The sequence below is a fragment of the Chanodichthys erythropterus genome, chromosome 7, assembly GCF_024489055.1.
Source record: "Chanodichthys erythropterus isolate Z2021 chromosome 7, ASM2448905v1, whole genome shotgun sequence".
NCBI lineage: Eukaryota > Metazoa > Chordata > Actinopteri > Cypriniformes > Xenocyprididae > Chanodichthys > Chanodichthys erythropterus.
In genome coordinates this window covers 2839085-2852113 of record NC_090227.1, presented here as the reverse complement: position 1 = coordinate 2852113, position 13029 = coordinate 2839085, and the positions used below count along the sequence as shown (strand labels likewise).

At 37.1% G+C, this 13029-nt stretch overlaps 2 protein-coding genes across 10 annotated transcripts in view; one reads left to right on the top strand and one right to left on the bottom strand.

The window, feature by feature from the left end:
* Positions 1–3544, top strand: part of fli1 (Fli-1 proto-oncogene, ETS transcription factor) — a 38970-nt gene extending 35426 nt beyond the window's left edge. For 8 of the 9 annotated variants that reach the window (XM_067389619.1, XM_067389616.1, XM_067389613.1 and 5 more), the window contains 3 exons: positions 86–148; positions 399–446; positions 1216–3542. In XM_067389619.1, coding sequence (XP_067245720.1) covers positions 86–148; positions 399–446; positions 1216–1745 — 641 coding nt within the window. In that variant the 3' untranslated portion in view covers positions 1746–3542. Of the gene's footprint in view, positions 1–85; positions 149–398; positions 447–1215 lie in introns of all 9 variants that reach the window. The other variant, XM_067389615.1, reaches the window with a different exon arrangement.
* A 1971-nt stretch (positions 3545–5515) lies between these two features.
* LOC137022537 (ATP-sensitive inward rectifier potassium channel 1-like) lies at positions 5516–9049 on the bottom strand. Its single transcript, XM_067388924.1, has 2 exons — positions 8928–9049; positions 5516–7082 (listed from the first exon to the last, which is right to left on the bottom strand). Exon 2 carries the CDS (start codon positions 7067–7069, stop codon positions 5951–5953), a length of 1119 nt encoding a protein of 372 aa, XP_067245025.1. The 5' UTR covers positions 7070–7082; positions 8928–9049; the 3' UTR covers positions 5516–5950.
* Between the last annotated feature and the right edge of the window lie 3980 nt (positions 9050–13029).

Sequence of the window (13029 nt, the reverse complement as noted above, 5' to 3'; positions counted from 1 at the left end):
CTCGTGCTTCTGCTCGTCCAGACGAATGTGCTGAACTTTTCTCTCTCTTTCTTGCTATCGTGCTTTCTTTCTTTCCATTTCTCAGGCTCTCCTACAGTGGTTTCTCCGAACGTGTCCAAGAACACTGAGCAGGCTCGGCCTCAGCCAGGTAAGCAGGAATGCGGCGCATTAAAATATATTTTCATATTTATTTTCATATTTATATTTATGCATTTGGCAGGTGGCAGCCTAAATGTGCACTTGGAGTATAAATTCATTTTCTGGGAGTTGAACTCATGTCGCTTCTGTTGCTAGTACTATTCTTCTTCAGTTCAGCTGCTGGATCTCCAGTTAAATTGTGTAATTTGTCAACTATCCAGTTCGAAGGTTCATCCAGATTCATTTCTCTTTCCTTTCAGACCCTTACCAGATATTAGGACCCACTAGCAGTCGACTTGCCAACCCAGGTAACAGAAAACTTAATGGTTTTGTATTTTAAGAAAACCAGTTCAATTTAGAAACTTATTTTATTAAAAATTAATATTTTATCAAGATTATTTTCTTGCTATGGCCAGTAATTGAGAATCAGTTGATTCTATACTATCTTTCTGCTATTCCAAAATACTAAATAAATTAAAATATCTCAACTAAAACTACAATCATTTTTTGGTAACACTTTACAAAAAGTCTAATTAATAAATGCATTTACTAACATGATCTAACAGTGAGCACTATATAATATAATATAATATATAATATAATATAATATAATATAATATAATATAATATAATATAATATAATATAATATAATATAATATAATATAATATAATATAATATAATATAATAAAGAACTATATGTATAAATTAGGGGCGTCAATCAATTAAAATATGTCATTGCGATTAATCGCATGATTGTCATGAGTGAACTCGCGATTAATCGCAACTTAACCGCACATTTTAATCTGTAATCTTTACATTTTTCCGGTAACAAAACACTGAAAGCTCAGCTAAACAGCTGATCATAGCTGTACAGGACGGGTTTTTATTTATCATCTCCATAAATATATCTAGTAGTAGAGCTAATGCAAGGGTTAGAAATCAATTGAGGTTATCCTAAATATTGCAATAGGAAAGAGTGTCCCAATCAACCCAAATTCACCCTATATATAAACACCCGAAACGGTAGTGATTTATCGTGCATCTGTGTTAAAATTCTCTCCGTGTCTTTGCTCAGGTTCCGGTCAGATCCAGCTGTGGCAGTTCTTGCTAGAGCTTCTCTCTGACAGCGCCAACGCCGGCTGCATCACCTGGGAGGGAACCAACGGTGAGTTCAAGATGACGGACCCAGACGAAGTAGCGCGTCGCTGGGGTGAGCGCAAGAGCAAGCCGAACATGAACTACGACAAACTAAGCCGCGCCCTGCGCTACTACTACGACAAAAACATCATGACCAAAGTGCACGGCAAACGCTACGCCTATAAGTTTGACTTCCACGGCATCGCTCAGGCCTTGCAGCCCCATCCGACCGAGTCCACCATGTACAAGTACCCAACCGACCTGCCGTATGTACCGAGTTACCACGCTCACCAGCAGAAGGTCAACTTCGTTTCGGCCCATCCTCCGTCCATGCCCGTCACGTCCTCCAATTTCTTCGGGCCCACCCCCCCATACTGGAGCTCTCCGACAGGTGGGATTTATCCCAATCCCAGCGTGCCACGTCATACCAATTCACATGTGCCTTCTCACCTAGGCAGTTACTACTAGATCCCCTCACCTCTCACCAGCTCCCCGTATGCCAAAACTTGAACTGCACTCGGAGCGAAGACAAACCAGGAAGCTGGAAAGGCAGGGATTTGGGCTGAAAAGTTTGCATAAGGACGCAGAAGTTGGAAAAGAAAGAGAAAGTACAGACAAAATGGACCAAAAATGGCTGATCCTCTTCAAAATGGAGTACTACTTATTCAAAGGACTTGGGTTGGTGTTTGTTTTGGAGAGTTTGAGCATGTTTCTCGTGCCTTTCCACACCCGAAAGCTGCACCGATGGGCCAGAGTCCCTTTCTACCAAATAAAGACCACATCTATTATGTATAAGTCGGCCGGATGACCGAAAAAACGAATCACTGTAAACTCACCCTGTGTGTTAATGCAATTGTGAACCGAGTGTTTATATTTTTGGACGTAGTCCCTGCTTCCCTTTTGGATTTTATCTAAACCCACCTTGGTTACATGAATTTATCTTTTTTAGTTGTGACTGAAACTCTCTTTTCTAAAGCAAATCTGGCAACTGGAAAAAATGTTGGCATTCAGCCGCCATGTATCCTCCTTGCTGGAGGACGTGGCGTCTGGTTGTTTATTAGGAGCTTCTCAGGCTAGCTGGCTCAAGCTAAACTCTCTTACTCATCTTTAGCACTCCTCTATGCTGATGACCAAGACAGTGTTGATGTGAAAGCTTTGTCGAATGGATCGAAACCTGCTTTACATTTCTTGATGCACGATGTCCCGTGTGAATCTCACTGTCCCCTCATTGGCCAGTGTAAATCCACTCAATTTCATCTCAAAACAGCCAAAGTGTTAAATTCACATGAGATGTATTTGCATTCCTACATGTCTTAAAAATCCTAGATTCTTGGATCGCTGAATGTGGGCATCATGCAAAGTACCTCTTCGAAACGATATAACAGTTAAAACAGCAGCACGAGACGTTGAAACCAGAGATTCGCGAACGCTGTGCGTTTGTCAGACCTATTTGCTAGTATTTTTTTTTTTTGTTTTGTTTTTTTGATCAAAGGTCAACTAGGCATTAAAAGCATCTTACTGTATAAATTATGCAGAGCTATTTTCATATGTGACAGTGTTAAGAATCATACGTTAATACGAGTTGACCTCGGTCAAAATGCAAACTTTTTTATCAGTTCCTGAAGGTAGTAGTTTGTACTACGTAGGTATTTTGTATCTGTACATATGGGCAATAAGTTTATGAATGTTTTCGTGTATTTTTCAGAAAATGCATTTTCTAAAGTTCTTGGCGTGTTTCCATGACAATAAGAAAGTTGTTTTGATATGTAGTTGATATTTTTATTCACTAAAAGCAATTGCCTTACCAAAACATGCTTGGAGACAATCGGTTTCCCAAAGTGCCATAATAAACCCTCAATGCCAAATCGTATTACTGGCAAACGTATGTGCCTAAAAAACAGTGTTAGTTTCACACAAGTGTTTCCCCTTGTGTATTTTGTAGCATTAAGACAAAAGATGATCGAAAAAATTCCCAACTGTTCATCTCTGGATCACTCTCAGATATGAAGGAATTGTGCTATTTTATATATGCAAGTATCCGGATATTAAATTTATTGCTATATAAATATATATATATATATATGAAATATTGCAATTAATCTTTTTTGTTAATTTTGTTGTTTCTGCAATTTAAGTATTACCTTTTGTAAAAGGGTCTGTTGAATAGGTAAAATGTGACAAAATAAATGTTTTTACATTACAAATCTCTCCATATAACTTTTTGTGTGTGTGTGTCCTTTGGCCAATATAGTGATATTTTGATTGAATTTGTTAAAAGGGATGTCTATACTAAACATGTATTTGTTTACACTGAATTTATATGATCAAATATTTATCAAATATTAAATCACACTTGCAAACAGACCAATATGAAAATCTGTCTGCCATTAACATAACTGCTGTTCATGAATCAATCTTATGGTCTAGACTACATGATATGACATCTGAGGATCATGATGACATTAAATCTGTTGAGTATTAATGATGTTTTATTAACGGGAGGAACACATTTAAATGATCTACACAAGAGGAGGCTATATATATATATATATATATATATATATATATATATATATATATATATATATATATATATATATATATATATATATATATATATATTCCTCCACCCTGTTGCCTGGTTCCTATCCCAGCCAGGGTTCCCAGAACTCTGGGTTCGGACCAAATTCCGAGCTTGGAACCCTCCCCTCAGACAACACACCAAATATGCATATATTTTACTCTATCTGATACTCAATGATGTAATATCAGTGCTAAAGGATTATAAACACGTATGGATAGTCTAAGGTAAGATGTATTATATCAGTGTTTGGCAGTGAAATCTCTTCGGGGTAATATCTTCATCCCACGTCTAATATATTTTAAAGGCTTTTTATTATTTGATGTGTCATGTAGTGAGTCAGTGGGCCACAGCCTTAGACAACTGTACTCTATCACGCACCACCCTTTCTTAGGCACAAGACTACATGTTTATGTTTTATGAGCTATACAAATTTCCAAGTAATCATCGCTGCTAAGAGGAAAGCCGTGACACTGACTGCTTTGTTTATGTCTACGATGAGACTTTTATGCAGGATCCACATTAGGGCCCTGCTGTCTTAGGAGCCTGGGACTGGGAATGGATTTTTTTCTTTTTAATATATATATATATATATATATATATATATATATATATATATATATATATATATATATATATATATATATATATATATATATATATATACATAGTTGGATTGAAATTGGACAAATCCCAGTGATAGGGTTGTTTTGACCCAACCGGTTAAATGTTTGCCCAACCTGCTGGGTAGTTTTAGTTGACTCAACTATTGTTTGAAATTAAAATGAATTAAAATTGTTTCTCAATAAGTTTTATGCATCATTTTTAAACAATAAACATTTATTGCATTGTTTATTAATAAATGTTCAAATTTTGATTATTGTTGCCTCTAGTAATTATGTGTCTGATTTTAATTTCCAACCTTTTTAAGCCAGCCATACAGTAATTTTTAAACAATAGTTGAGTTAAATAAAACTGATCAGCACATTGGGCAAACATTAACGCAACATCTGGGTTTGTCCATTTTCAACCCAACTTGGGTTGTTTATATCCCAACATTTTTTAAATCAATCAATCAATCAATCAATCAATCAATCAATCAATCAATCAATCAATCAATCAATCAATCAATCAATTAATCAATCAATTAATCAATCAAACAATCAGTCAGTCAATAGATCAATCAATCAATCAAACAGTCAATCAATCAATCAATCAATCAATCAATCAGTCAGTCAATAGATCAATCAATCAATCAAACAGTCAATCAATCAATCAATCAAACAAACAATCAGTCAGTCAATCAATCAGTGTGGATCCAGCACTATGGATATAAAACCAAGTTTGTCAAGCTGACAGTTTGTCATCTATAGCTTTGTCTTGTACGCCCCCATGTGGTCATTCTTAGCTGTGAATGCTGGAAAATGTAGGTTGATTTTAATAAAGACGCTTTAATGAATTAACACACCAATTCCAGTTAAATATTTTTTTAATTATAAAAAACTGATATTTACATAGTAAAAATGACATTTACAAATTCAATAACACAATATTAACAATATCTATTAATTTACAAAGGAACACACCACCCCAGAGTTATTCAGAGCATAAAAGCATCTGCTGGTTCATTGGTATTTGAAATCAGTTCATCTTTGACTTTTATTACTCCTCTCTTTCCATAAAAGTCTGTCTCGTGTTAATGAACTTCCAGTTAATACTCACAACTCCTAACACAACGACCCTGTAACAGAAGACAGTTCTAGGACCATTCACACTTTATTTTTCTGATATTGCCAGAACAAAGAGACAGTTGACACAGTTTTGAATGCTAGTCGCTATAAAATAATAATAATAGCATTTCATAAAAGAAATGAACTGCAATATGTGCGCTCCACTTTAACTCTCTCAAGACATCATTTTGCAGTTTTCCTAAAATAAGGGGTATTTCACGACATAATAACACTCATCTTGCTCCTTGTGCTCACTGTGAGAGACAAAAAGCATTTATGTCCAGTGCTTCTGGTATAGTGCAAGATGTTGACCTCGCAATGGTGCTCCAAGCAATAGATACAGTACATGTCAGTCAAAAGCTTTACATTTTGGTGCTGCTGGGCGGCTCAATGTCAATCACCTCAAAGCCCTGGTTATCAATGCCAGTTATGGAGTGGTGATGGTGTCCTGCCTCATTGTGGTAGCAGTAGGCACAATGAGCAGTCGGTACGGACACCACTTTGGTGAAATTGGAAAAGTCCACGCGATATTTTCCCTCTTTGCTGCGGGAGATGATAGGGAGGAAGTCGTATCCCCACATGATCTCCTGAGGGATGTAAGAAGTCCTGACCTGGCAGGAGGAGCTGGTGGACTCGGCCGTGCCATCGAGAAACACCACAAGCTCGAACTCCTGTTGATGCAGAGTGTCCACGGCCATGTCAAAGAACGGGCTGGTTTTATCGATGACGTGGTAGAGAGTTAAAGGGCACACGAAAAACAGGTTGTCCTTGCCGGCATCCACCATGAAGTCGATGCTGACCTGGTCCATGATGATGGTCTCACCTTCAGGGGTGATTGTGGTCCTCAACAGCTTGCCGTAAATCTGACTGCCAATCATCAGGGTCTTGCGCAGATTGGCCACGCGGATTTGAAGGCAAAGAGTGCCTTTTTTAGGGCAGATAACTGCGGATTCGCTGAACGTTATGGTCTTGGCTCTCTTCTTGGGCAGGGCGATTTTTGTCATAACCACTCCGCACCAGAAGCAGTTGATTATGGCGCCGATAAGACTTTGAATTATAATCAGAGCCACGGCTCCCGCGCAGGCATTGGTCACGTACACATTGCCATAGCCGATGGTGGTCTGGGTCTCCAGCGAGAAGAGGAAGGCGTAAGTCAGGTCGGTGACACTAAAGACGCATGGCGTGTGATTCTTGGGTGGATTCTGCCACTCTAGGTCACCGTTGTCTCTGGCGATCCAATACCAGATGAGGCCGAAGATGAACCAGCTGAGGGTGAAGGATGCAATAAAATGCAAGATGACGAAACGCCATCGGGTCTCTACGAAGGTGGTCCATATGTCAAGGACATATGCGAAGCGGTTTCTGTGCATCACGTTGCCAAACTCGATGTTGCAGCGGCCATCTTTGGTCACCAGGCGATATTTGCGGACCCTCCGCTCTGACATGTACTCTTTCAACACCTCTCTCACGGAGCGAGTCATTTTGAGGGTGTGTCTGGGAAGACAATAAAGAAATATTTGTTACTAGAACCAAACCAGGACCTAATGCAAAACAGCAAAACTGTGGCTCCAGTCATTTGGTTGCTACAGCGTTTCAAATGAGGACAGAGAACATGTTGTCCAACAGACTGGAGTATTTAGGGATAAACACCAGCTATTGTTATGCATGAGATAAGATAGCCAAATCTGTCCACATACTGTACGTGCATGTGAACACTTGAGGTGATTTCACATTTTACAAACAGTAAACAATTCTTTTGAATTTGGGTTATTTCAAACAACATTCCCAATGACACATTTCAGTTGCAATGTTATTAGCTCCTGGTGCATTTCTTTTTTCTTTTTTTTAATTATTATTTATTTATTTATTTTTGCATTTGGGACTTTATGAGAGTTCATTTGAAACTAGTTATAATTTCCCAGGCTGTGCTTAGTGCAAGAAGCCATGCATGAGCGAGTGTGTTAATATTAATTAGCCAAAAGCCAATCTCTGAATTCTTTGAAAATGAGTTTTTGAGTTCATAACATAGTAATTAGCTGGAACTGTGCCAAAGCAACTATTTATTAATCAATTATCTGACAATGTAATCATATATTCTAAAAAAAATAAATAAATAAATAAATGCTGGGTTAAAAACAACCCAAGTTGGGTTAAAACTGGACAAACCCAGCAATTGGGTTGTTTTAACCCAGTGGTAAGGTTAAATGTTTGCCCAACCTGCTGGGCTGTTTTATTTAACCCAACTATTGTTTTAAAAATACTATATGTCTGGCTGATAATGAACCCAAGTATGTTGGAAATTAAAAATCAGACACAAAATTATTAGAGGCAACAATAATAATTAAAAGGTGAACATTAATTAATAAGCAATTTAATAAATGTTTATTGTTTAATTATTATTCATTAAACTTATTAATAAATGTTAAGTTCCAACATATTATGGGTTCATTTGAAGCAAGCAATACAGTCATTTTTAAACAATATTTGGGTTAAATAAAACTACCCAGCATGTTGGGCAAACATTTAACCCAACCGCTGGGTTAAAACAACCCAGTCGATGGGTTTGTCCATTTTCAACCCAACTTGTCATTTTTTTAGAGTGTAAGTTCATTTAAGTGTTCATTTCAGCTGGAAACTGCAGTGAAACCTACATTTTTCCAAAAGGCAAATGACAAGACACACGTGCAAAAGTATTTAAGTCGGTGTTCGATAAGATCATCTTAAAAATATGACCGCAATTTTAAAAAAAAAGATTTAGTTTTTAACTATGCATACAAGTGCAAATTAGATGAATCAATAAGTCTTAAGCGAATTTCTTCTTACACCTGACTGTGTTCGCCAGGCCTCTGTTTCCGCTGCAGGCTTTGATTCACGATCATTTTACTCCACTCGACACATTCTGAATGTTTCTTTGTACTTAATTACAACAGTAAATAAAAGCGTTGATAAATGCAGGCATCGCATAGCAGCGTGTTCAGGGCAGTTAGCTGCGGGTAATCTCCGCTTATCTGTCGTTTATGAGCGACTGAGTGCTGCTCGAGATCCATTTGTTCCATCTCTGGAGTGTGCTTAATGTTTAATGCAGAGTCTATTAGAATACACATCAACTCTGTTCTGAAGCTCAATTACAGCACAGAATAGCAACTGTTCATCCCAGCCAGAGGAACCCGCAGTTCCCATCCACCACCAATCATCTGCTGCGCAGATTTATGAATTTAATGTTCCCAAAATACCATGAGGAATATCGGTGCTGATGAGCGAGCCAGACTGCACATCAGATGAGCATAGATTTACATTGCAGACCGGGCCAGACACACGTAGGAAAGATGTTCAGCTTACCTGCTAGAGAAGTCTGACGAGGTGCGAATCACAGGCTTCCTCAGTCGCTCACCGGTCCACTTGCTTGTTGTCCGCTCTTTCCCTTCTTTTAAATGTGAGCTAAAGCAGGAAATTGGAAATGAACTTGTGTGTGTTACTCATTAATAAGTTGTGTCCCTCCTCAACTGTTTCACACTCCGCTACTCTCTCCTTCTCTCTCTTTCCTTCCTTCCAGGTGTCTGTGACAACTCATGCCTGATTCTTCCCTTTTGTAGGCTTCCCTCCTACTCACATGGTGTTTATGTGTACACAAATCGACAAATGCATACACACAAATGCTTTACACAAGAGGAGTGCAGAGTGCCTTTACTTTCGCGTACTCAAGACGGAAGTACGTATCAACACACGCACAAACTCCTGCATGCTTGATCAAGACACGCTGGTACCCCGACAAAATCACTTTACTTTTTGCTTTACCATAAATATTCGTCAGCAGCGATGGTCATGCTATATTAAATGATGTATGCAGTGATAATCAGGGTTCTGTGAATGTTTCAGGTCATTAGCAAGCTGCAAATCACAAAGGTCACAGGTCACTCTTTGCTGCAACTAAAGAGGATTTGATCTGGTGTGTGAAATTTATGAAACCATTGCCACATACCAATATTCAGACACATTTGTAAATATATATATATTTTTTGTCATGTGGATTTCAGGGTCTATCCAAACATGCATAACTATATGTGTGCTAGAAACACACTTTACTTCATGTTTGTATTGTACATAATTCTGATCTGATTCAAAGTCTAGAACAAATATGAATCATTCCATTTGAGTTTAGTCAGGATATTCAGAATCATCTTTCTTCTCGCAAAGCAAATCAGATCAGAAATGTGAAAAGACATATCAGTGATATGATACAGAAGATGATGAGATCCAGGACTGTGGAAGTTCACAGACCGACTGGCGTTTGAGACGAGCTTTTCCGAGGTAATCTCTCATCTTTCATTCTCTGATCTTTTGTTCTTTGGACAGTGAGTAAAAAATGACAGTGGTTTGGACCTGAGAACTCAAAGCCTTTCCCTTTCCACAGAGACTGATTCTACAAGTCTGCTGACATTGATACGGTCCTTTGTCATCGAAATGAGGGACTGTCATTTTTTTGTCAAAGTGTCATTTTTACATATGTTGCATGTAGTTACTATAATAATAACTATAAATTAGATATAATTACATGTAACTAAAACCAAACCAAACCAAACCCTAATACTAACGTTATAGTAAGTACATGTAGTTACTTAATATTACCAAAGTCCCTTTAAGACAAGTCATTTCACTCTGGAACCATCTTAGAAACGCCTCTCGGGCATGCAAGTGCAGCTCCTATCTCTTCGAATGGGGAAACCAAATTCTCCAAAGCTGTTTGCCAAGCTTTCGATTAAATTTCCTATTTGAAATCACCAAAGAAATCTGACATCAGCTGTCTCATAAATTTTGTTTCTAAACGCTCGAATCAATTTTTCAGGCTGCATCAAGCTAATGCGCATGCACAGATGTAAGCGCAATACTTGCACTTTCTCCCATTCATAATAATACGAGTGCATTGTCTTTCTATATAGAAAGTATTTGCTATTACTTAAATGTTTGATTACAGTATAACAAAGCACCTTAACCCTTAAATGCATACCTCGGGTCTTTAGTGACCCGGTACGTCATTCACTACCCTCCTCCTCGTTCATTTTTTAAAGTTAGACATCAACCTTCTTGGTATTCCTCAATCAATTCATTATAAAGAATATAACAAGAAAAAAATCATAAAATTATAAAAGAATGCCTATTTTTGTATTCATTTTTTGTAAAAATTGTATAGGGTCGCAAACGACCCGAGGTGTGTATGAGTGTATGTATATTTTTTTTCTGCACAACAATAATTGAATCTTAGATGACAGAATAAGTGCAATTCACCTTTATTCCACAAGGTTGCACTGTCTGCTACACAATGCTGTAGTGACGACTCATTTAGACAAAAAAAACGAAATAATAAGCGAAACATGAAATGGCTCAGCGATTTACTGCAGAACAAGTACTGAACGCAATCAAATATGACTGTAACTCTTACTGCATGGATCTGGTGAAGCTGTTAGCGATCGAAATATTGATTTTGAAAACGTTGAAAATTATATAGTTCTGAGAATATGTTTGAGATCGCTCAAATGGGCTCATATTCGTGACCTCAAACATAAAATTAGCCCATTATTTGCTGAATTTACTGGGAAATGACAATGGTGATGGCATAAAACATCTGCTCAAACGGAGCCCTTTCAAGCTCCAAAAGGTAAAAAAATACGATTTATTTTATTCATCTGTAATTGTTACTCTAATATCAAAGGAGTTTTATATTATCGCGTCAGGTAGAGATCCTTCCGTGTTAGATATAGATCCGGGTCGATAAAGACCCGAATATGTAAGAATGATTGGTGAAACAGTCATGCATTTAAGGGTTAAAATAAAGTGCTGTTAAAAGCAGGTGTTCATCGTTAATGTTCAATCATCACTTAATTATCTCATTAACTCCGACACTGCTTCAATGGTACTTTAATTCATTAGTGTGCACACAAATGAACAATAAGCAGTGTTAATTACCCTGGGCATTTTTCTGCGTACCATTACATTAATCTTATCTATTTCATTTGTGTATGACTGACAAATATGAATCACATTAAGTTTATTAGTTTATGTTAAAACTATGTCATCCAAATGGATGGAAAATTTGAATGTAATTCAATTACATAAAACTCAAATTTAGACAGATTTTTTTTTTTTTTTTTGAGTGCATGTACATTTCTAAGAAATTATATTACAAAAATATCATACTCACAGTTAACTTACAAAGTTAATAACTGTGATTAACAGTTCAAAATGTGATGACCTTCTTTCTTCTGTGGAAAACAAAAAGAAATATTTTTTAACATTTCTCAAAATATCCTCTACCACAAAATAATAAAGAATGTCATACAGGTTTGTAATGAAACGAGGGTGAGTAAATGATGAGTGAATTTTCCTTTTTTGGTTGAATATCTCATAAAACTAGAAAAGAAAGAAATTCAAAGCAATGCAAAAAAAGTTTTGAGTGACATGTTGAATGTTAGTTTCCATTTGTCATAACAGCACAGATTTCTTTCATGATAAGATTTCAAATTGGCCTTGTGTTGTCTGGTTAACTGAATCAATTTAAAGCAATGGTGATTTAGAATTCAAAGAGCCTTGAGCATAAACACAGATAAACGTTTCTCAAGTATTACCACACTTTTGGTTGTTTTGCATCAGTATCCTGTCTTGTTACAAGGATTTTCACTTCCAGCTGTGATCAAATGACAAAATATCATTTAGTCTAAATGACTCTTCACTGAATGTTCACAGCTGTTGTTTAAATCACTATTCTGAATAGTAAGAAACTGATCTTGACCTTTCAGGTCAAGAAGATACGCGGTACCCTGGTTCTCCTGTCAGTCATTCGGCTATAATCTTCATTCAGTTCAATACCTTTGTGTGCTTTGACATGGCGAAGACCAAATTTACCTCAGCAAAGCTTTCAATGGAAAATCCATAATAAACTTTTCAATAATACCAAACCACAAAATGTTGCCTTAGGCTGCCATTCAAGATCACTGATCCAAGAAACAAGTTTTTTCCACACGGACTTCTCTGCTGCGATATGAACTTATGAGTGTATTTGTGTAAACGGCGACAGTCGTACATTTCAAATCCATTTTATATGACAAAACGCCTGTCATTCTATTTAGAAAATGCTGAGTCTCTATGGCCATGCATGGATGTTTTACTTCACAAATTATTTTGAAATTCATTTCTTTTCATGCATTAAAAAATCGGCCATCAGGACTGAACAGAACATGCTTTTATGAAAACCTCCCAGCATATAAAATGTTACCAATAAGCACTGAAAAGACTCTAAACTCTAAACTGGAAAAATGCCTGACTTTCTGAACTTTTGCCTCATTCAAACATTTCACAGAAGCATTGCCCGCTTAGTCGAGGTGGCAAAGTAAAGTTTCTCTTCACCCTTCTGTGATCATAATGATATAATCACCTGTGCCAGGTGGCT

Coding starts and splice junctions, on each gene's coding strand:
- LOC137022537 (XM_067388924.1), bottom strand. CDS start 7,069: ATGACTCGCTCCGTGAGAGAGGTGTTGAAAGAGTACATGTCAGAGCGG.